Consider the following 23099-nt stretch of genomic DNA (forward strand, 5'->3'; position numbering starts at 1 on the left):
AAAATACCCAAGCAACGGTGAAGAAAATAAAGAAAATATGGACTGTGCAGCGGATTGGCGCTGTCAGATTTAATGGCAGCAGCGAAGCTCGCACAAACCATCGCAGCACTGGGTTGTTACTTATTTGTCCAAAAGGGAAAGAAAAGAGCTTAACTGCAGCTTGGCGTCAGTGCAGGTGGCAGATATCCAGGAAAACAAGCAAAAAAATTCTCTTTACAAAAGACCTTGAGTTTCAGCTCATGGCTCATGGTAGGAAAGTGCTCACCTGTCACATTTGACAGGCGCAACAAGACAGCAGCATCGTTTTTCACAAAGGCGAAGAGCATCCCGCCTACAACGCCCCCGGTGACTGGTCCGCGGCGCGCGCGAGAAACTGCCAGAAGAACAACGATCCAGACAGCGGAAAAATACCCGGGCAGACTGCTCGCACTAGATGATCCCTATTAAAAAAAAAATAATAAAAAATAAAAAACTTCACCGGTAGACGTGCGACAGTACGCCTACTGCATATCCCCTCTCCTAACGTTGCAAAAATAAATGAAAGGACAGAATGTGCCAGGCTGACCCAGCCATTCTTACATCTGTTATTTCAAAACAGTTCCACGGGGTGTGCTGTGTGAAAAGAAACAGCTCCACCAAGTTTACAACAAAATGAGCGCTGTCGTCATTGCTGGGTTGACGCCGCAGTTTCAAAATTAGGGCCCAATATGAGATTTAAAAAATAATGGACTGAATAATAAATTTGCTTGGTCAGGTCAAGTTCAGCATCACTGCGATTCACAACAAGCTGACACCTCCTTCATTTTGACTGGCACTCAACAGATGATCAGGGAAGCGAGCAAGTGGAGTGGTTACCTGCGGCTAAAAATACGCATTCTTAAAATGCAGCTGTTCCATCATATCCATATGCATGAGAGCGGGCCACTTCTACTCCTCCGTCAGCTGTGGCTGGCCATCTGCCAGCGGTGGAATCTCTGAATCTCAGTCCACTTCTGTAGGACAGTTCTCATATGGTGCTTATTATGGGGGAGTGGGGAGGGGGGGCACAAGTGTACTAATGATCAGTGATGCACAGATGTGCTGCCCATTTAGGGCAGAGGGATATGGCAAAGCGGTTCTGCTCAAAGGACAAGGCGAAAGGGTCAGGAAAATTTGTCAGTAAGATGCATAATGTATGTATTGTTGTGGCATAGAGCTCTTACCTGTCAGTTAAAGGTGCACTAGGCTGCCGTGAGTGTTTATATATGAGTAAGTCTGTTGCTTTATATGTGATAGTCAATGCATGTATTTTGAATCTGTCTTCATGGGTATAGATGCATTAATGCGTTTCTTGCGGGTCTGTCTGTGAATGTACAGAATGTCCTTGCATGTGAGTGTGTGTTTGTGTGTTGTGTGTTCATGCCTGCATGTGTGTATGGGTGCGTGTGTTTGTGTATGCATGCGTGCTTGTGTGTGTGTGTGTGTGTGTGTGTGTAGGTGGGTATGGGCAGGCGTTTAGGTGTGTCTGTATGCATGCAACTGTGTGTAGGTGTCTGTATGTGTGTACATGTGTATGCGTGTGTGCAGTGTATGTGCAACAATGTGTGTGTATGTGTCTGTATGTGCGTGCGTGTGTGATGTGTGTGTGTGTGCATGTGTGCGTGCTGTGTGAGCCTGTATATGAGTGACAGAGAGAGAGGGGCAGAGACAGTGAAATTGGCTGACCTGATGGATGAAGACCTGGGCTCCTCGGGGACTGAGCAGCAGTATGGCCCTCCGCAGCGTGTCCCTGTATCGGTTCAGCTCCTCCGTACGCATGGTGGAGAACAGGCTGGAGAAGACCTGGCTGATGTTACGGTCCACCCTCTGCAAGGACACGTCCAGACCCTGACGAGACGTCTGGTCCAGGAAACTCTGCAGGCCGCGGATATCTGCGGGAGAAGCAGAGGGAGTGAGCCGCAGATCCAGGAGACACATCGCTAAACAGCGGAGGCTGATTTGTGCACATAAATGCTCTTAATTACACACCTCCAGGCTCAGATGCACATTAAACACTAGGCATATTTTTTCTCATTATCTGAAGTACTTCAGTAACATGGGTTCAAGATTGCACAAGCTCTTATGTGTTCACACTTAGATCTTTTGGCTTGACAACGCTAACTAACTGTACTTGCACCTATTGCACCCCTGTCTACACAAACGTGCTTGAGAGGAGCAAAGACACTACCAGTAATAATGAGCTGTAGGAATCGCAACTATATTTATAATATTATGCTACCTTGTTTGTCTCGTAGCAACAGTCAAGCTGCAATGAGAGTTCTAACAACATTACATTGTAAACAGACACAGATGTTGTTGTACTTCAATAATGTACAAATTTTCCTTTCCTGCTTAATTTTGTATCTGTTCTTTCAGTTGCATGCATCATGTGGGTGGTATACCAACCACAAAACCGATGGGACATTATGGTAGACGCGCACTACTGACTGTGCAGTTCACTGTGCATCTACCATTCATACATGCAGGGCCATACTCATTTGCATATTAACTCAAAAGCGGTTTCACTACCTGTCTCTAACAGGTCTTCCTACCATAGGTGTCACTCCCTTCCAGAAATCTAGTGTGTTTGAACTTGATGGTATTAAGTACTGAAAAGAGGGCTCACAACTACAGTATAATTAGCATTCGTTTGAACATACCCACAGATGAAGTGAATTAATACATTGATAACTTTCAAGGATTTTGATACGAACCAGCACAGTTAATGGAACCGTTTCAATTACAGAAACTGCAAGTATTCATATAGATGTTGAATTACAAAGGGATTCTGACTGGCTGGGAAATGAGATTCATCAAAATCAGCAGCTTAAGTAGAAAGGAAAATTGGTATATCTTCAGTGCTACTTTCCACATGGAGTACATTTGCCTGCAGTTATCGCCATCCCTCAGAAATAAGCCTCCTACCATGAAATACTTGAAATACTACAAAGAAAATGTCAATTTCATGGTCAGCTTATTTTGGTCAACAGCTGAACATGGCTTGATTTTTACACTACTTAGCCTCAAAGACCCACAGAAAGTTCTTGAACAAGGAAAAATGCTTGCGCACAATTAAACCAACTGGTGTGGATAAAGGCTTTTCTTTTAACAACTTTACACTTCCAAAGCGATTTCATGGCCAAACCTCAAGGCATTGCTACAATTTGATGACTTCATGAAGCTGACGGATCTGCTAAAATTGGACCCTACCACTGCCAGTGATTTCAGTCCTGTAGGCCTGTTGAAAGTAGAATAGTTTTTCCATTTGAGCCGCACCTCATATACACATAATATAGGCTTATTGTGCTCTATTGAAATTGAACTATGAAGTGGTGAAAAGTAGAATTAAGATGAACCTAAATGGCCAAACAGAGAATCCCATGGGAGGGATAGAGAGAGGGCAATTTCCCTATCTTTATTTTTTTTATCTTATACAGATTCCAAATATTTTGAATTAAATTGACATATTTGCTGTTCAGTTCTTTTAATTTTCTAATGTTATAGAAATATTTATAAAATATTGAGTGCATGGAGTGAAAATTCCTTGGGTTGCAAAAATTGTACATTTCTATTCTACATAATTCTCAGTAAGAAGAAGAATTTCTAAAATCTGGCATATAGTGGTATTTTTCTGTGCGCCTGGGGTTGAAAGCCAAGATAAGTGCGAAGGCAGAGACCAATTCAGCAACTGTTTTCTGTGCCATTCAATATGCAATCCTACTTTCATTTACTGCAGAGCAGTTGGAGCCGTACCATTTGTCGAAAATAAGCAGACCCCAGATTGTGCCTTTCAAACACCAAATAACTCCTGGAGAGCATGTTCCAAAAATAAAATTAAATTAAAAAAAAAAACATGTTTTATTCGGATCTGAACTGAATCATTTTTCAGAGAGAGCTGGCATGTTCTTTCTCTCCAAGAATCCACATTTGTGTAAATACATTTTTAACAGTAACATTGTTTTTTTTTTTGCACTATATACCGGTGGCATGGAATCAAGGTTGGTCTCCCCCGAGCTGACTTTGTTCATCCTGTAGGCACTATGCCATTTACGAGCTTGGATACGGAATTCCAACCAAGTCTTTTAACGTTAAAATGTAGTTACTCGGCGTGTGCAGGCTGAAGCAATTTACTGTGCATTGTAGCTGTTACCTGGGCCATTGTGCTCCATACTGGGCTGCCTGTCCGCCCTTCCCAGCTGTCCACCGGTGCGTTTGCAGAAGAAAATTTGCAGGCCTAAGTAATTCGGCGGCGTCTGGTGCCCCCTTTGTCATTTTCTTAAGCGCCTCACGCTGCCGTAGTTTGTCTGCACAAAATCACTTCGGCGACCTGAAGAATTAAATAATGATAACACGCCGTAGATGCCATCTGTTTGCGAATATGTCAAAGTTTACTCAAACGTATACCGCACTTGTTAATAATGACGATATTTCTTTTCAGGAGACTTTTTTTCATTTTTGTTATGGACTAACTGAACCGTATCAATGAAGTGCGAACCGTTGAAGAGGTTTCAAATTATAACTGCCGCTGTGATATGTGTTTGCAAGCGGAGCACAGATTGGGAGTCTTTCACCTTTCTTGGGTAGCCGGTTGATTCCAGTATATTAGGTGTGACAGGTGGCTTGTAGGAGCACAACTCCAGCTGCCTTCTGTCCCCCGTCTGTCCTGCTCTCTTTTCCCTTTTTCTGCCATACAGTCCTAATAGAGCAATGCTGTTCCTTCAAAATTACTCAAAAATACCTGTTTTGAGTGCTTTTACCCACACTGAGAAAGCAACCGGGGGAAAACTACCTTTATATCTACAACATAAAGATAGTCATCTCTACAACACATAGTTCAGAAAGGCTTACATATTTGAGAGCTAACCAAAGAAAAACAAATCACGACATCCATTTAACTTGGGAAATGGACACTCTCTATTATATTCAGAACACACAGTGTTTATATTTCTTCCTATAGGACTATTATAACAGTCTTTTGATTAACCTTTCTGATACTCTTCACTCTTGCATAAAAGCATGACCTAGATTTTGAAAATACATACTGTAGAGCCATTTTTATATTGTTTTTCCTGCAGGCTGTGTTTGGGGCTAGAGAGTCTTAGTATAGACTCATCTGATCTAGCTATAGTGGTGGTGTTCACTAATTATTTACTTTTATACATGGATAGATCCATCCATCTGTATTAAACTGTTTTACAAATATGGTCTGCTTCATTTGTTTTGCACAAGATACAAATAACACAAAATATACATTAGCAAACATAATACTATACAACATCTGTAACTGAGAGATGCAAAAGACCTCACACAATCTTACTTTTTTTCCCCCATAAAATTAATATTTTATCCGCAAACAAAAATATCCTAATCGAAAGCATAATGCTTCTGTCAGGCATGAAAGGGATTTATTTGTTTATTTAATTTTATCTGCCAGAAATGTGTGAAGTTTCCAGAAGCCGTCTTGCTGCTGCTCACAAGCTGGTGACAGCTGTTCTCATCTCGGAGAAATTTAACTAAGGCACTCAGGGGTATCATAACGAGCAACATAACCGATAATCAAAGAGGAACGAGGGAGCAAGTCCCCCAAACCGGCGGGTCCACAGCAGTCCCTCTCCTGACGAGGCACACATTTTCTAGGAGAAGGCAAATTTGCGGGGAGGGAGAGAAAAGATCTCCCCCTGCACATTAAAAAATGTTTGCTCTTCTCTACCGAGCCTCAGACAGTGCAAGACTTCAGCAGGGGCAGCCCGTGGAGTGTGGAGAGTTCACACACACAGACACATGCACAAACACACACAAAGGCTTACGCTTACTCCACAGGTTGAGTGGAGAGTTATGTAACTTGGGAGGACATTTTAATGAGATCTTAGCAAGAGCGTTACAGTCTGACCCACACAGGTCATCTAAAATGCAAGAACGAAAATAAACAGAACCACAGACTGATTGTCACTCCCTTTCCTCCCCTCCTCTTATTACAGACTTATATAGCCGATTTTCACTTCAGTCCCTTATGACATTGCATTGTCACATGACAATAGTTTTGGCACAAGCATCAGCAAATGCAATATTGTAGAGCAGGAGTGTCAAACTGAGGGGCTGCACTGTTGACGGGTTTTGTGGTTTTCTTTCAATCAGCTGCTAATTAAGGCCTTGAGAACAGGGTGTGTTGATTCTTTAGCCAATCAATGACATAAATGAACCACTGGTGCTGAGAACACCCCAAAAAGCAGCAGAAACTGCGGCCCTTCAAAATTGTAGTTTGACAGCTGTGTTATAGAGGAGCGTTTCATCACTGGCTAAAATGACTACATCAGACATTGACTACATCAATGTATTAATGGACAGGTCGGTCATGAGATATCACTAAAACACATTCAAAAATATAAAGAGCTTAATGAGGGATATTGTCATCTGTTTTTCCACTCTTGATGTAGCATTTTCTGACAGTTGTGGAGCTCGGAAGTTTCTCACTGGCAGGGAGAGATAACAGAAGTGCAACAGAGGAGCGCTTTGGGGCAAACTCCAGGCACATAAAGCTTTGAAAAGATGAAACTGGGAGGGATAAGTGTGTATCAATCACAGGAGAGGAAGCATTGCCGGCTTCCAAGAGCTCATTGTATCTGTGTGCAGGAGGGGCCGTACCTTGCCTGCTCATCGAAAAGTCACGCGTGAAGATATACAGAGAAACGCGCAACGTTCACATCGAAAGAACAGCCTTCCATATCACAGACAGCCCTGTCTCAAAACAGACATTTACCCAAGTGTGAGAGATAGCAACTGACAGATTTTCATTCTAACTACTACACACATATGAGTGTTTTCTTTTATTTACATAGATGATCTTTTTTCATTGAACGGATTTTATGGCATTTGTGTGTTTTCCTTAAAAAAAAAATCATGTGTTATTGAATTTCTTGTCAGTGTATCAATGAAAACAAAATAAACAAAAACCTAGATAAAATGACAGCTTTTGCTGGCTGTGTGGTGCTGTAATCTTGCAGACTTTGGGAGTGACAGGCTGGGTGACAGCTAATTTCGCTTCCATCTTTATACAGGACAGCCTTTTAATTACAATCTCCATTCTACCTTGAAATGCTCGTGTGTTCGACAGTGTGTGTTTTATTTCTGTTTTCGGGAAGAACTGAGCCTGTGCAAGGACAGCTGTGACATTTGCTTAAGTATCACACGGTGACCTGTCTACTGTTTAAACAGAAGTTTATGGAGGAGACTGCAGTATTGAATATCCATAAGGTTTCTTTAATAACCTTCCGAGGACTTTAAGAAAAGACGTAAGGACAATGAGAACAGAAGGAACTAATATAGATAAAAAAACATGACCTTATATTTCAACTGACTACAGTTCAGTTTGTTCTCCCCCTCTGTGTTATGGTGGTGTCCAGATTCTGGCGTGACTTTGCGCTCAACAATCTGTCATGACCATCTGCCCCGTTGAGACAGAAGCCTTGGAGAAACATGTCACCTCGCTGGGGTGTCATATGTCCGTCTGCAAGCCAGTCAGTACACCTAAGGAGGAAAACAATGCTCCTCTTCTAAACGAAGTTAATCAATACAAAAATGAGAAAAGGGTCTGAAGGACAAGGAAAAACAAACAAGCAAACCTTGGCCTCTTGGTGAAGTGCATGCGTAATCTTCCGATAATGTCTTTGTTTCATCCCGCTAGGTAACACCCGACTTAACACGCGCAATGCATTTCAACTGTTAAGGTCTTCTCCGGGTGCTGTTTGAGGAAAATGTGATGCATCTGTCATAATCAGATATTGAAGACATTTTGTTCCGTCCTCCTCTTCTCTATCGGTAATGCAGTGTTTGCAATGTGCTAGTCTGTGCTTATGAAAAAGACAATTGCTTTGACACCGAAGGTGGCTGGCATTGTATGCATTTTTTAATTGCTTGCAAACATTCCCCTTGCCCTGAGAACACATGGAGGTGGTGGTTTCAGAAGCATGTATTCTATGTTTAAGCAGGTGTACTGCTTATTTGGTGTGTGAGCAAACACTGATTAATCTGAGACTGCAACAATGCTGTTTTCTTGTAAAAAGGTTTCCGATGTTTATCCTGCCTGCAGGCAATAAATAATTAGACCCCCTGCCACGGCTACAACTCCTGGCTGCAATTAACCAATCTATTGAGGAAAATGATGTTACCACCTTCACACCTACGGTAAACACAGCTCTAACTGTAAATAAGAATTACACTAGACTAAGGAAAGCATTCTGTTGTGTGCTTAATCCAGGGTAAAGCAACAGACAGGTTGCACAGTAGACCGAAAGGTTACAGAAAGCTAGACCGAAAACTTCAATTTCCCCAGGAATTCTAATGGTAATTTTCCACTCTATTGCTGGAACTAGACTGGTTTACTTAGTTCTGGTTTTTGGTGATTACTATTATCTTTTTTTGGATGTGCTAACCTATGGTACCTGTTATTCGCAAACAGTCTGTTGGTGGATTTGGTAACCTGCAGAACTATATTGCTTTTGCAGTCAGGTTGTACAGGGTTGCCCAAATTCAACTTCAGCTAGCTTCAACTGCCCAACGTGACACTTTAAAGGGTACTAAAAAGTTGTAATAATATTCAGTGTGTGTTACAATATGAGAGCGGCAGTGATGCATTGGGTAGTACTGTCGCCTTCTGGGTTCAAATCCGGCCTGGGTCTTTCTGTGTGGTGTGTGCAAGTTCACCCCCTGTCCTCTGGGTACTCCAGTATCCTCCCACAGTCCAAAGACATGCAGGTAGACTAACTGGAGACTATAAATTGCCCATAGGTATGAGTGTGTGAGTGAATGGTGAGTGAATGGTGTGAGCCCTGCGTTAGATTGGCGGCTTGTCCAGGGTGTATTCCTGACTCTCCCACAATGCACCCTGGGATAGGCTCCAGCACCCCCCGTGACCCTGCCCAGGACTGTAGACTGCAATCTTGCGTCCATGAGTTGATACAAGCAGATTGAGCTGAAGTGAATGAAATTAGATTTTAATCAAATGCAGCATTTCATGTTTCAATGTATGTAATTGTTCTATGATGAAGCATGACAACTGATCAGAATGGTGAATTTAGCAGCCTGAAGATGACATTGTAATATGATTTTCATACCCTTGAGCATAATTATCCATTAAAACGGCTTTCGAAATGAGGCATAAAAAGCAGCCAATAAATGTGATTATACAGCACTAGATGCCTTGTACAGCAGGCTGGCTTCACCAAAAAAAAACAAACCCTGCCATTTCAACTCTGTCATAGTTTTTGAACATGAAAAGATGACTTTTTTTTTTTTGAAGGGTAGAAGTGAGAAACAGCTTTGTGCATTCTTTATTTTAAATGGCAGTTAAATGTTCAACACGGCTCCTTTTCCAACAACAATGCATTAAATTCCTGTGACACAAAATTCATCATGGCTAAGCTGGATTAGAAGAGTAACCCGCAGGAGCTGGTGTGACTACTGAAGTCTCCCTGCGTGGAAACGACCTGCCCTTCATTTCCACACCAGGACTGCTTCCGGATCCTTCTGTCCCAGAGGAGGCGTAACAGTGTGTCAAATACAGGGGAAAAAGCGGCCATCAAAATCGGGAACCAATAGTAGGATTAAGACAGAATTATACGTCTCCAGACGCCATGTGGCTGTGTCACATATCTAAAAGGTTCTCCAATAATGGGAGCCTATTTTTAGCCTGCCCGGCATTCGCCATACAGCATAAGTAAGGGCTCCAGTGTTAGCGTCCCGTTTCACCATGGCTACGGCCGTGCGGATGTCCCCCGTTTCAAACGCATTTTCGGAAACGACTCATCCCAGACGGGCAAAAAAAGAAAAGAACTTTCCTGCACGTGTCAGAAGTTTTTGCTTTAGCAAACGCCCAGTGTGGATGACGGTAAGGTAAACTATGCATTTTCAACATCTATGTGCAAGTTGCTTAGATGAAAATGATTTGTCGATCTCTAAATGAAAAATATAGTGTACTCCATGAGAAAAACTACAGTTGCCGTTGCACTTATATTTCTGGCCCAGCGCACAGACTCTCAAGCACTGAACCCTCGTATGTTAATCATGACATTAACCTACATCTGAGTATTATGCTTCAATGGACTATTCTGTTGCTAACCATTTTCAGTTTTTTTTTGTTCTCTTAGTTGAAGCCTTGATAGGTACAGCACTGGCCCTGTGGTCATGGCGATGGCACTATGGGAAACCCATTAGTAGAGCATCAGGGTGGGGGGGTGGGGGGGGGGGGTGGGGGGGGGGTTTGTTGTATTGTTTTAAGCAGTTTGTGTTACATTTAACTTGTATGAAAAGTGCTATACAAATAAAGTCTGATTGATTGATTCATAATGCCCTTTATGCAGTTAATGCTTTGTGGGCAGTTAGTGGAATGGAGCCAATGCGCTACCCAATGAGGAGTTGGGTTCTGTGGCTCCCTCCCTAAGTGTGCTGTCATAATGTCATAACAACCAGTCCCCACTCTGTTCCAATGCTCTAGCAACGAAAGGTGCCAATAGATAACCGCCACTTCCCTGTGCTAACTTAACTGAAGTTAAGTGAACACATATTAAAGACAAATATACCATCTTTTAATTGACAAAATGAATAAACATCGCTGAAAAGCCAAGGGAATTTAAATGAGAGAGCCACAGACCCTATGACACTGTATCATATGCAGTTTTATTTCAGATAAAATGTCCTCACCAGTTGGCAGGTCACTGGAAGGGGCTTCTGAGGGTTCAAACATTCAGACATTGGCAGTTATATATATACACAGCATAACACTTGTTTTTCTTTTTTAAAATCTACTAATATGAAATGACAATTATATTGTCTGCAATACTTAATGAATTACTGTAAAGTGTTAAAAACCTAAGCTGTTTGTCACAGCCTTCTTAAACGAGGCTGAGCAAAGGAACATATTGTTATGAATTTCACAACAAGACCAAAGCCACATAGTTCCACTACACTGCCAAGCCAAAAGAACAGTTTTGCCAGGGTGAAAGTGTATCTATTCTGTGTGCCAAAGTATTGAAGTCCTGCATTTGTTTTTACTTTCCACCAGGGACAAACATTAGACTTGGCATACTTAAAGACCCTAAATCCACCGCCTGCTAAAGAGTATCTTGCAATGCCATGCTGCAATGCAAGAACCATGGATCGGAAAGATAGATTTTTTTTTTTTTTTTTACACGTTTATGCAACACAATGGATTAAATACAATAAATGGACAGTCAATAGTTGCCTTTTTTGTTGGGTAAGTACCATTTTTCACTCTTTCACGCATAAAGCACACTTATGCTGGGGACTGAGTTTAGTTTTATGGCCTCATTTAAATGATCTGACATCGAAAATAATATATGCGGCTACATGAACAGGCACATTACGAGCAACATCATACACTGTGATTGAGAAATTTTAAGAACTCAATATATTTCGCTCTGTGCAGCAACTCCGTAAGTAATAACTTAAATTGGTGTGAAAATGATAGTCAGTGTATGCTGCGTGGTATCTATCAACAGCAGTTTAACATGCACATCATAACAGGAAGCATGGGCCATTTGCCATTCTAAACCAGTAACTAAGAGAGTTGGGAGAAAATCAACTGAAATAAGCAATCTCTACAAATCAGTTGCAAATGAGGTTCATTGTAGCATGCATGGATTATGAAGCTGGTATCATTCCCTTGTACTCTTGCTCTTGTAACCATATAGTGCAATTTAAATTTACACCCTGTTGGCTTAGAGCAGCGTTACTCAACTATGGGCCCTGCAGACCACACCGCCGGCAGGTATTTGCTCCAATACCTGATTTCACAATCTGTTTTACCACCTTGGGTCAAGAATTCAGCTCATTAGTGAAATCAGGAGATATAGCCTAATGTATGGAGGGAGCAAATACCTACTCACACTGCAGTCTGCAGGATCTGAAGTTGGGGAGCCCTGGCTTAAAGTATTGTTTGTTATATTTTTTTGAAGGTGTGTGGGTTGCCAGTTCTCTCCATGAATTGATCTTTGATCTTTTTCTTAATACTTAAAAATTGGCTAACTGCTCTTTCACAAAAAAATACTGTACCATCTAGGGTTTTACTGGGGTTGGATAGCTGGAAAGACTTCACTCGATATTGAGAACCAGTCTGCATGCATTATGTGTGCTCTTGAAAATAAAATATTAAAATCTTTCAGTTTTGTAACAGTTTTTACTCTACCAGCTGTATACTGCTGGCCTACTTCCAGGTAGTCTTCTTATTTTGGCTTGTTATCGGGCACTTAATGTTCCCTATAGCATTACATAATATTTTACCACTATGCATGCTGTATTGGTGTAAAGGTAACATTTAGCAGCTCATTAGAGATAAAATGTGTTGATACTGCTGCCATCTTTAAAAGTACATGGCCTCTTCTTCTTGGTCTCTTCAAAAAACAATACCCATATCAGAAGAAGCAAAGCTCAATATACCATATGTGACACATTACTATGTGTGTACAGATAGAGTGTTTTTAACATCACATATACACACACACACACACACATCCACATTAAGTATTTACATTTACCGGCTGCCATTTTGGGAGGTGAATTGTGTTCGACTGGTACCGGTCCCCAGAAAATGTGTCCAAGAATGACTTCTGTTATACGCATTTGTATTTTGGAAGCAGCAGCCAAAAAACCTTTTTAAAGGCAAATGGTAGGAGTCTGTAAAGACCCATATTAAGACATACTCACAATTATTCTATAAATACTGTGGAGATACTTGATATTCATTGTTTAAAACAGATCAAAGTATTGTCTTCTCCCCCTCTCTCATTCATAATGGCCATAGATTTTACAGGGTACTTAAAATTAGCATTGTGCTTTATTTGAAAGTCCCAGTACTTGAGGGGAGAGAAGAGGAGAGAGGAGCAGAGCTTTGAAATGGATGCCCACATTTTTAGTGGCTCGGTGAAAGGGCCGGGCTCCCGCATTCCCGGCTTGATTATGAGAAAGCAATTACAATGTGCCGAAAGTCTCGGTGAGCGCTGACCTCCCCGACTGCTCGGGTGACGGAGCGCCGGCTCGGTGACGAACGTGCCAATGGGACGGCTCATTGGTGAGTGGGCAATGTTATTAAACTCCATCACCTGAGGAACCTCTGTGATGAGTCCATTCTTCAGCCCCGCCGCACCGCCGCCGAGCTCGTCCAGCCCATTATCGCCGTGCCCGGATCGCAGCGGAGCACACGTCGGCACAGACACAATCACCCCCGCTAAAACAAACGATTATTGACAGACCAAATTGCAATCAACAGGTAGCTCGGGACAAGTTTGCCGTGAGACAATGGGTTGCAACGGGCCCTATTAGGGAAAAGCCGGCTTGAGAAGACCGGAGTGTATGTGAAAACAAAAAGCTCTGAGGTGTATGCGTCTTAAGAACAGCGAACCCTCATGAACTGTGTTAGTGAGAAAATACGTTACAGAATCCTCTTTTCAAAGTAAACAAAGACTATGAAAATCAATGTATTATTATAAATAAGATTGGAAGCTCCAGAAAAAAAAGTTAAAACTAAGACAACAAAGCTCGTTCCATTTTTGTAAAGAGTTTATGCAGAGAGACAGGCATGAAGCTGGCTGTGTAAAGAGAAAGTCTGGTCAAAAGCCGCGATGGATAATGTGACTCGATGTAAAATCTTGGACTCTTTCTGAAACAAACACTTAGTTCAGTACCAGTCTCAAGTCTCTCTGCTGGAGATCAGTGACATTGCCATGGGCATTAAGAATGCAAAGTGCGGGTTTTCGGCAGAAATCATGAGAAGGAGAGAGAGAGGGTAAGAGTGGGGGACTGCTTCCAAGAACAGCTGTTAATCACAGAAAAGTGTCTGCCTCAGGTTTTTACCCACTCACACTCATGATTTATCCCCATTCTTTTTTCTGCCTCCAAATGTCTGCTGCCTTCTTCCCAATTTCGAACCGTGATAGGAAGGAAGTCATCTGTTCTCAAAGAGGGGAGAGCTGGCTGAGATCAGAGTGTGTTTTACATACAAGGAACACTACCTTCCTGTTCCTTCTGCATTCCCCCTCCAATTCAATGAGTCTATTTGACCCAAAACAAAATAACAATGATAATACTTTATTGGCCACATCAGGCATAACAGTTGTTGGATTTGCTGTAGTGCGCTCGCAAAGACAAGAATACACAAAACAAAAGACACGGAATAAAAAATAAATATTCAACTGCACAAGTTTGATGAGACATGCAGATGGTGCACAGTGCCACGTGAATTTAGAAAGTGAGATTATTACTGTAATAAAGTACAGGTGCAATTTTCAAACTCTGAAAAGCCACTGGATTGGTACTCTTCTGGAAACAAAAGGTTCTGTATTTGATTGACCTGAATCCATTTCCTGAGGGGAGCAGAGTGAATAGGCAGAAGGCTGGGTGTGTGGAGTCGTTTGCAATTTTCAGCTCAACCTTCTGGATTTCGGCCTTGTGTTTCTCTGAGAGAGAGAGGGGAGCTTGTCCCCAATGATCTTAGAGGCTGTGTGTACAATTCTGTCCAACTGTTTTCTCTCCTGAGGAGTGGAGTTGCTGAACCAGACTGTTATTGAGAAAGTGAGTATGGATTCAATCACAGCATGATGGAAGAAAAGTATCCCCTCTCGATATCCTGAACTTCTTAAGTTGCCTTCAGAAGAAAAGTCTTTTTGCGGCCTTTTGATTCACAATATTGTTTCTCATGTAGCTATGTTTTGTTAATTCATTGAAGGTGGCTTCCATGAAAATGTATTCATTGGATCTTTATAATCACAAACAACTGAGCTCAAGGATAATGCTCAGGAGCACAGTAGCCCTCTACTTATGACTCTAACTTGCAACCTCCCAGTCAGATTTGAGGGCTATGATTACTTCTCCACACTGCTACACATACAGTGCAAAGACACAATTGAAAAACAAGCAGCAGTGTTTCAAACTGTCCTCCACACGCCCTGCCCCTGCCTACCTTTGGGAACAGCACCGTAGCCTGTCTAGCACGACTCATTGGTGTGCTTCTGACTGCGTGGCAGGGATGGGAATTGTGGGTTCTGGCTCTTGTCATAAAGGGGCCAAGCTGGGTTGTGCCCCAGTGCCTCTGGAGAGAGGAAAATGGAGGTGTCCATTACTGCAGTGGCAGGATCCAAGATGGAGATGGCTTTTTCCTACTGTGAAGCCATTCCACGGCTGAGAAACGGCCGTGCTGGGGACCTTCCCAGGAGATTTACAAATGCTATTGAGGAAGCCAACAGGATGCTTTAACTATAGCTATTTCACTGCACAGCTCACAGAGCACAGCTGGGAAATGTCACATCAAAAAAGGGCAATTCAGGTCTATATGTAGTGATGGTAGCCATTTCACTGTTGCCCTTATTTCTGCGATATCAATGCCATATCTTTTATTGCTGTTCACAGTTATGCTAGAACTGAGACATTTTGCACTAGGTGATATGCAGGAATACACCCTGGACAGGTCATCAATCCATCACAGGGCCCACACACCATTCACTCACACACTCTTACCTATTGACAATTTATACTCTCCAATTAGCCTATTCTGTATGTTTTTAGACTTTAGGAGGAGAAAACCCTACAGACAAGGGGAGAAAATGCAAACTCCACACAGAAAGGCCACTGCCAGGATATACAGTACAGTCCATAAGTATTTGGGCAGTGACTATTTGTTTTGACTCTATACTCCAGCACACTAAATTTGAAGGAAACCCATGCGTAGTTGAATGGGATTAAAGAGCAGACTGTCAGTTTTCATTTTAGGGTATGTACATCAATTTCAGGTGAATCATGTAGGAACTGCAGCCCTTTAAAAAACCAAAGTAAAAACAAAAATAAAACCAATAAAATATTTTCTGCATGTCTTATGTGACCTTCCATTAGTCGAAAAATAAAGAAAACTGCATTTTTGTGTAGCAGTCCACATATAGTGAATGAAATACAGAAGTCATTAGATGGCCAATGGTCTTTGAAGAGGTCACCATATTGCAAGCAGCCTGCAAGTACAGCTATTTTGGTATACAAATCATAACAGATAATTTGATATAAATAGCTCTACTGCTTTCCCTTTGAGATGAAAAAATAACAGTCATGGTGGGCAGTAACAGAACTCTTGCTTGTCAACGTTGTGGAACTACAGAATTTTGCAATTATCTGTCAGTCTTTCTATTTCTCTCTTCAAGTAACCTCCTCTGTGGAATGATATGACTTCTATCAACAGCACATTTTATTATACTTTAGTTCTTGTGCAGTATCTTTTTAAGAAACAGATGAACTCCATAAGAGTATACAGTATCTCATAAAAAACACGTTTTCAACGTACAAAAAGTTACTCACACATACAAGACATACACCGTCTATAGCTCATTCATTCAGACTGCCAAAATCCAGGCCTGCCATTAAAAGTATTGATATCAAAATGATGCCAAGTTACGGTATTACAAACAATATAGGCTATCTTGCCTCACCGAAATTAAATAAGATGTATTCCAAAGCAATGCTACCCAATATTTCCTCAATTCTTTCAAATAACTTGGTGGGATGGCATACCTGCCATCCCAATATCTGTCCTACCTCTCTTTACTTTTTTTTTCTTTGGCCCTATATCTGCTCAATATGCTTTCAAATACATTTTGTTTTCAAGTTAAAATGTGGAGGAAAAGTAGTCCCAGAATTCAATGGAAGCATCTCAAAAAGCTGCTCTCACAACTAATGTTACTGTGTATAGCAGTTATGAGTATAGGTACATACAGTACAGAGAGTACTACGCACACTTGCTACATGATTTCTCTGGCATATACCCCAGGCCTCTGATCTTTGGGTGCCATTATCAGCCTCCAGCCTGGGTGAATATTAGGTTCACATGTCATTTTCTTTCAGTTTAATCACCTTTCAAGGAGTGCCAGAGTGCATTAAGTGCTATTATATGGCCAAGTGATTGCAGCATTTGCCATGAGAGATAAGGAACAATCACAGTTCACTTTTCAAGAGGATTGCCCACTGGCATCAACAGCAAGACAGCACAGACAGGGAGAAAGGGGGTGTAATTTCACTCTCAGAAGAAAATAAATTCTCCGAACATATATAATATACTGTGTCGTAGACAAAAGGATATGCTTTCAGAGGTATGAAAAATATATATTTCAGTATTCAATTATAGTTTCAATACGTATACAATACTCAATAGAATTATGTAGGGTGAAACGTGTAAATAGATAAGTGAAAAAAATGTAAATGCATGCAATAAAATACAGTACGCTGTAGCGTTGCCAGGGGAATGGTATTCATAATTGAACATATCAATTTGCAATGATCTGAGAACAGACCTGCACATTGCTAGTCATGAAAAGAAACATACATGACAAATAAAGCATGATTCACATGAGACTAGCTTTACCTCAGGATATCCTGTAATCATATTTACTACCTATTACAGCTGTGATTTTTAATCCTGTATGAATCATCCATGTCCTTCCTTTTTTACAGATCAAGAGAACAGAATTACCTGCTATTTGTCAGTCAAACTCAGAGGTATTTAGATCATACTGATCCCATATGAACAGACATCTCTGTAAACGTAATATGCACACTTAAATTTGGGCTCTAATTTCTCTTTGTCTGGCTCCTGTGTGCCAGAGAGATTTGATAGTTTTTTTGGCACTCAACCACTTCGGCATGCAGACCAGTTTACAGGATAAATAAATAAATAAATACATTCTCAGAACAGGACAATCTCAGAAATAGGTATTCTAAAAAGTAAGTATTCTTTTATCTTGTATGAATGCTCCATTGCAGTTAGTAAAAATTTAATTGCAGGACCTCCTTGGGTAAAACCTATCCAATGCAAATAGGGCCAAAGTCAACTTTAGTTTCTTTGCGTGCAAAGAAATCTCTCTGAATAAGAATCCTTACATCCTTACAAAGGGAAATATAAGCAAACAATCCACAGACAAATGGCTCCTAGAAATCAGGAATACTGATGTAAAACATTACAGTAACCTGAAAGAAATAAATAGAGTGAATAAATAAATCTTTACACCAAGGTTTCAGAGATGTGGTGCTATACTGCTGTCTCTGGAAGACATGGGATTCATGAGAAATATCATGCACAGGAGATATATTGTGCATTTCTCTAATAAGCTGATGGCTGCTTTAGTGTTTATCTCTCTCTCAGATCAGACTAGCACTGAATCTTCATCTGTTGAGTGAGGTTGGCACTTGGAACCAACAGCACGTAACTGTACTGAAAATAAACCTCCTATTTTCTTATCTAGACTGGACTGCTGAATATAGTGGTGGTGAGGTCATATGTGGATTCACCTGACATATTAAATTGGTGGGTACGGGCATGGAGAATAAAATACAAAATATGAGCCCTTTTGAACTGCAGTAATCCTCATAAAGATATTTGATGCCAACTTGGCAGCTAATTAGCCAATTAGGTATAAAAGAGATGAAGGTGTAGTCATATCCACAGACTATATTATTGTGCACAGTGTAAATAGACGCGTATGCTCATGGAGAAAAAATAAAAGGCCTTTTGGCATAGAGGTCTGCACGGGCATGAAATTGAAATTGAAATTTGAAACCTGAACCAAAATCGCTCAGAGACGGGTTTACAATGCTTTGCACGGTCATTGTGTGCTTGAGTTATAGCAATAACTTTAATAAGTTTAATAGGCTGTATTTTACATATTGGATAGTAAACAGTAGCGACACAGCTTAACAAGGCACGGCAGCCCCTCAGCAGAACAGTATGACAGGCTAATAAAGCATTACCTGTTAGTTGCTATCAAGCACTGTACAAAACCGTTTTTGTTAGGTGGCTAACCAGACCCGTTTGCTTTACATATATCACTAGTTCCATCGCTGCCAGCAAAGTTTCAGCAATTCCTGGGGTAGCTTTAAGTCCAGTGGGATCAGTCTTCTTGCTATCATATGTGAAAAATAGCAAGCCCAACGCTGTACATGACCTGTGAGCTTTTTATCTGTTGTTACAATTAAGTCATAATATTTCCACAATAAAGTAATTGCTGATTCGCTTGGAATTTTACGAATTTCTCCCTTTGCAAATTTTCATTTAATTCCATCCACTGGTTACAAACAGTTTGCTAGGTTCATACAAGGACTATAAAGAGAGAGTGCATGTGCAAAATCCAGTTAAAATAAGAAGTGCATTTCTTCAAATAAAAATATAGTTAAAACAAACTAATTTTGTTTCACTTACTAAACAATACCAAAACCGATCCGAGCCTAGAGCTGTACATGAAAATAAATGACTGAACCCAACCCGAAACCAGTTACTTTATCGGGTCCCATTTGGTTCGCGTCTGGTTGCTGACCTCTATTTCGCCCACACTGGTGCTGCTTCATTTTGAGCAAGAAAGAGCCAAGAAAATTCCCAGTTGGCTAAGTCAACAAACCCAGCTAACAGTTTTAAGTTACAAAAATGGGAACATTAGCTTGGAATGTTCTGGGGGCCATTTTTTGCAGCAAATTTTAGAAAAGTTCCCAGAACTAATTATTTCTTTTTTACACATTTGTAAGTACATTCTTTGAAAAAAATTTTATGCTACCAGAATGTTCTTTCCAAAGATATAAGAATGTTTTTACAAAACATTCTAAGAAGGTTTTCAGTGGCAAGTTCTTAAAATGTTCCCAATTTTTTATTTATTTTTTTTTTTTTTAGAAAGTTTAGAAATAATAATGTTCTTTGAAAAAAAATCTTGGAAGGTCTCTATAAAAAAATTATTTTTTCAGTAACTACGGACTACACAAAGTGCACAAATGTCTCATTCACCTGTTCACATACGGAACAATGGCGAAGGAAGCCATGCAAAGCCCGGACCAGCTCATCTAAAGCAATCAGGCATCTTGCGCACTGACACTTTGACACATTTGCCCAGGAGGCACAGGGATCGAACCAGAATTTTTTTGCAGACAACTTATTTATTTCTGAGCTAAAGCCAATATATTCATGATGTAATGTTAAATTATGTATGGGCAGTCATTTGAATTTCTGTCTCAATCAAAGATACATAGTTAGCATACAAGTCACTTTTTCTCACCAAATATTTTTATTTCATTTTTAAATGCCAATAATATTACAAAGGTACATTACATGCCACAATACCCTATATTCTGAACTGTGCCGCTATCTCTCCTGTAGTACGGCTTAGCCTGTAGTATAGAGTATTTTCACTGGCTCATGGGCAAGTGTATCAGGGCAGCATGTGTAGCTGCAGTGTTCTCAGTGCAGATGACACAATGGGAACTCGAGAGACACTGTTTGGGAATTTTAAAAAAATGTGTATTCAGCTTATGATGCAATTCAGTTGGCATGCTGTAGTTCAGTCCTAAGATGTATATAAATAAACAGATAAGTAAGTTTATCAACTGCTTATTACAGGTTTAATAACTAGTTTATTGCCATTTATTAACAGTGTAAACAGGCTCTTGTATCAGCTTGCGCCCAAAAAGATTAATTAACAGAGATCAGGCCATTAAAAAAATATAATTGCATTACCTATAATTACAAGCATTTCAGGTACCAAAAATAGAACCTCCAATATTATCTAAACAGACCAGACTGTGTATACAATAATACTACGGTATTGTCATATTTGCCATTTAATCTATTTCTGGTTGAATATAATCCAACCAGACAATGAGACAGTGAGATCAATGTGACACCATATTATCAAGCCAGGAAGAGATTATATTTGGATTTAAAGCCATTCAAGCTGCTCTGATGGAAGTGGCCCAGAATCGCTATGATCAGTGTCTTTGGCACGCAATACTGTCACGTGTTGGACCTGCAATGACAACCGGGTTCCAGCAGTAAACACAAGTGACCACTGCTTTTGGGTGGCAGAGTAATATAATGGGTAAGGAAGTGGTCTCTTAACCTAAACATCACAGGTTCAATTCCCGCGTAGGACACTGCTGTGGCACCCTTGAGGAAGGTACTTAACCTGCATTGCTTCAGTATATATATATATATATATATATTCAGCTGTATAAATGGATGCATTGTAAATGATATGTAAAAGTTGTATAAGTCGCTCTCGATAAGAGCGTTCCGCTAAATTCCTGTAATGTAATGTCCACAGAGGCAGAATATACTTTACACAATGAATATGTTCGATTTACCTATAACATCCACATCTCCCCATTATGACCAAATGTTTTCTGTTAAGAGTTGAGTTAACACTGTTAAGAGTTGAATTAACCCTGGACATTTTACTGCGTATGTTCAAAATAAAAACACATCTCTGTTCAGTATTGTATGTGCATACTCTGCTGGTAGTATCTGACTATTTTTTGAAGCTGGTTTCTGTGCACAAACCTTTTGAATAAAAGAACTGCACACATTAAACGAAACTCAACTATAATGTCAGAATTAGTCATATTAGCCTTGACTTCTTATAAAACTTTCTATTTATAATTCATCACAGGAACCATGACAGACAGCTGTGCTCTCATTTCCTGCATGGTCAAAACTTACCAAAGTAGAGAGTTTAAAGAGAGCTAGAAATACACATGAAGCAAAGATAAAAAGAATTGGTCGATAACTCGCTCCTAGTGACATTTAACTGGACACGTCCACATTAAGACCAAAATATTTTCCTGGGAGAGAATCCATCCATTATCTATATCCGCTTATCCTGGGCAGGGTCATGGAGGGTGCTGGAGCCTATCCCAGCGTGCATTGGGTGAGAGGCAGGAATGCACCCTGGACAGGCCGCCAATCTATCACAGGGCGTGCACACCATTCACTCACACACTCATATGGGCAATTTAGAGTCTCCAATTAACCTACCTGCATGAGGAAACCGGAGTACCCGGAGGAAACCCATGTGGACACCGGAAGAACATGAAAACTCCACACAGAAAGGCCCTAAGATTTGAATCCACAAACTTCTTGCTCTGAGGCACCACTGTGCCGCCCTGGGTGAGAATCATGTTCCATAATGACAACAGGGAATGCTAGGTTTTGGTTAAATTGGTAATGGTAGCATTGAAGACAAAGAAGAAATGGTAACCTAAAGCTAATTATACAGTCAACCATAAAACAATCAGCAAATGGCAAGGAGGCAATCCATTAAAAAGTTATCAGTGGCATAACTGCATTGCACTAGATTAATAAAAGCAACAAATGGCACATTGATGTGCTGCTTTAAGAATGTTTAGGCATTATTAATAGCTTAATATTACCAATAGCCTATTAACAGTACATAATTAGTGTTTTGGAATGCTTAATGAACATCATGTTCAAAATGCCGTCATTTCTTTCAGATCAACATCCTAGAAATCCATATGCATGTAGATATTACCATATTAGCCTACGGCAAAGGCACTCTGTGTCACTACTCATATGAATGGGTGTAAATTGTGATTCTGGTCTACTGTGAGTGGTTTTTGTATCCGATATTAACATTTTCCGGATGGTGCTTCAGTAAATCTATCTCTAAAAAAAAAAACAGAAAAAAAAACAAAAAAAAAAACACAGTATACAACAATGTATAGTTCCACAAATGGCATGGGGAGGAACTGACTGAGTCAACAAGTGTGTCATTTCCATCAGTGACAGCAGGTAATCCTCAATATAAATGGGGAGAAATCCAGAAAGAAAGAAAGAAAAAAAAAAACAACAAAACCACAGGAGAGCCCATTAGTGGTAAAACCTTGAAGTTCTTTCCGTCTTGAGTGACATTTCAGACTCACCATTACTACATGACTATTTCTCGTTTTATTCTGAACAATCTTATCAGAGCTGGGACTCAGAAAGCTTCCTCGCTGTCCAAATTACTGACCTTCAGCAGTTTGGTCAAAGTGACGTCATCGGATCAAGCGGTCAGACACGAACAGGTTTGTTATTGCCGAGTATTCTCATGGAGCAGAGCAAATGAAATGAATCATTAACCGCAGTTCCACTAAATATCAAAACTTGCCCTAACCCGCAGCCTTACATCGAAAGATATATCTTTTTTCATATGATTTAACGTCTGAGTGATCTAATAAACTGATCTTGCTTTCTTGAGTTACTTTCTGCACTCTCAGAGCAGATT

The 23099-nt window shown here is 40.5% G+C and overlaps 1 protein-coding gene across 5 annotated transcripts in view; it reads right to left on the minus strand.

Annotated features, from left to right (window-relative positions):
- The window catches only part of grid1b (glutamate receptor, ionotropic, delta 1b), a 310051-nt gene that overhangs the window by 118836 nt on the left and 168116 nt on the right, over positions 1 to 23099 (minus strand). For all 5 annotated transcript variants that reach the window (XM_064320650.1, XM_064320654.1, XM_064320651.1 and 2 more), the window contains exon 4: positions 1705 to 1910. In XM_064320650.1, coding sequence (XP_064176720.1) covers positions 1705 to 1910 — 206 coding nt within the window. The remainder of the gene's footprint in view (positions 1 to 1704; positions 1911 to 23099) is intronic.

The sequence above is a fragment of the Anguilla rostrata genome, chromosome 2 (assembly GCF_018555375.3).
Source record: "Anguilla rostrata isolate EN2019 chromosome 2, ASM1855537v3, whole genome shotgun sequence".
Classification (NCBI taxonomy): Eukaryota; Metazoa; Chordata; class Actinopteri; order Anguilliformes; family Anguillidae; genus Anguilla; species Anguilla rostrata.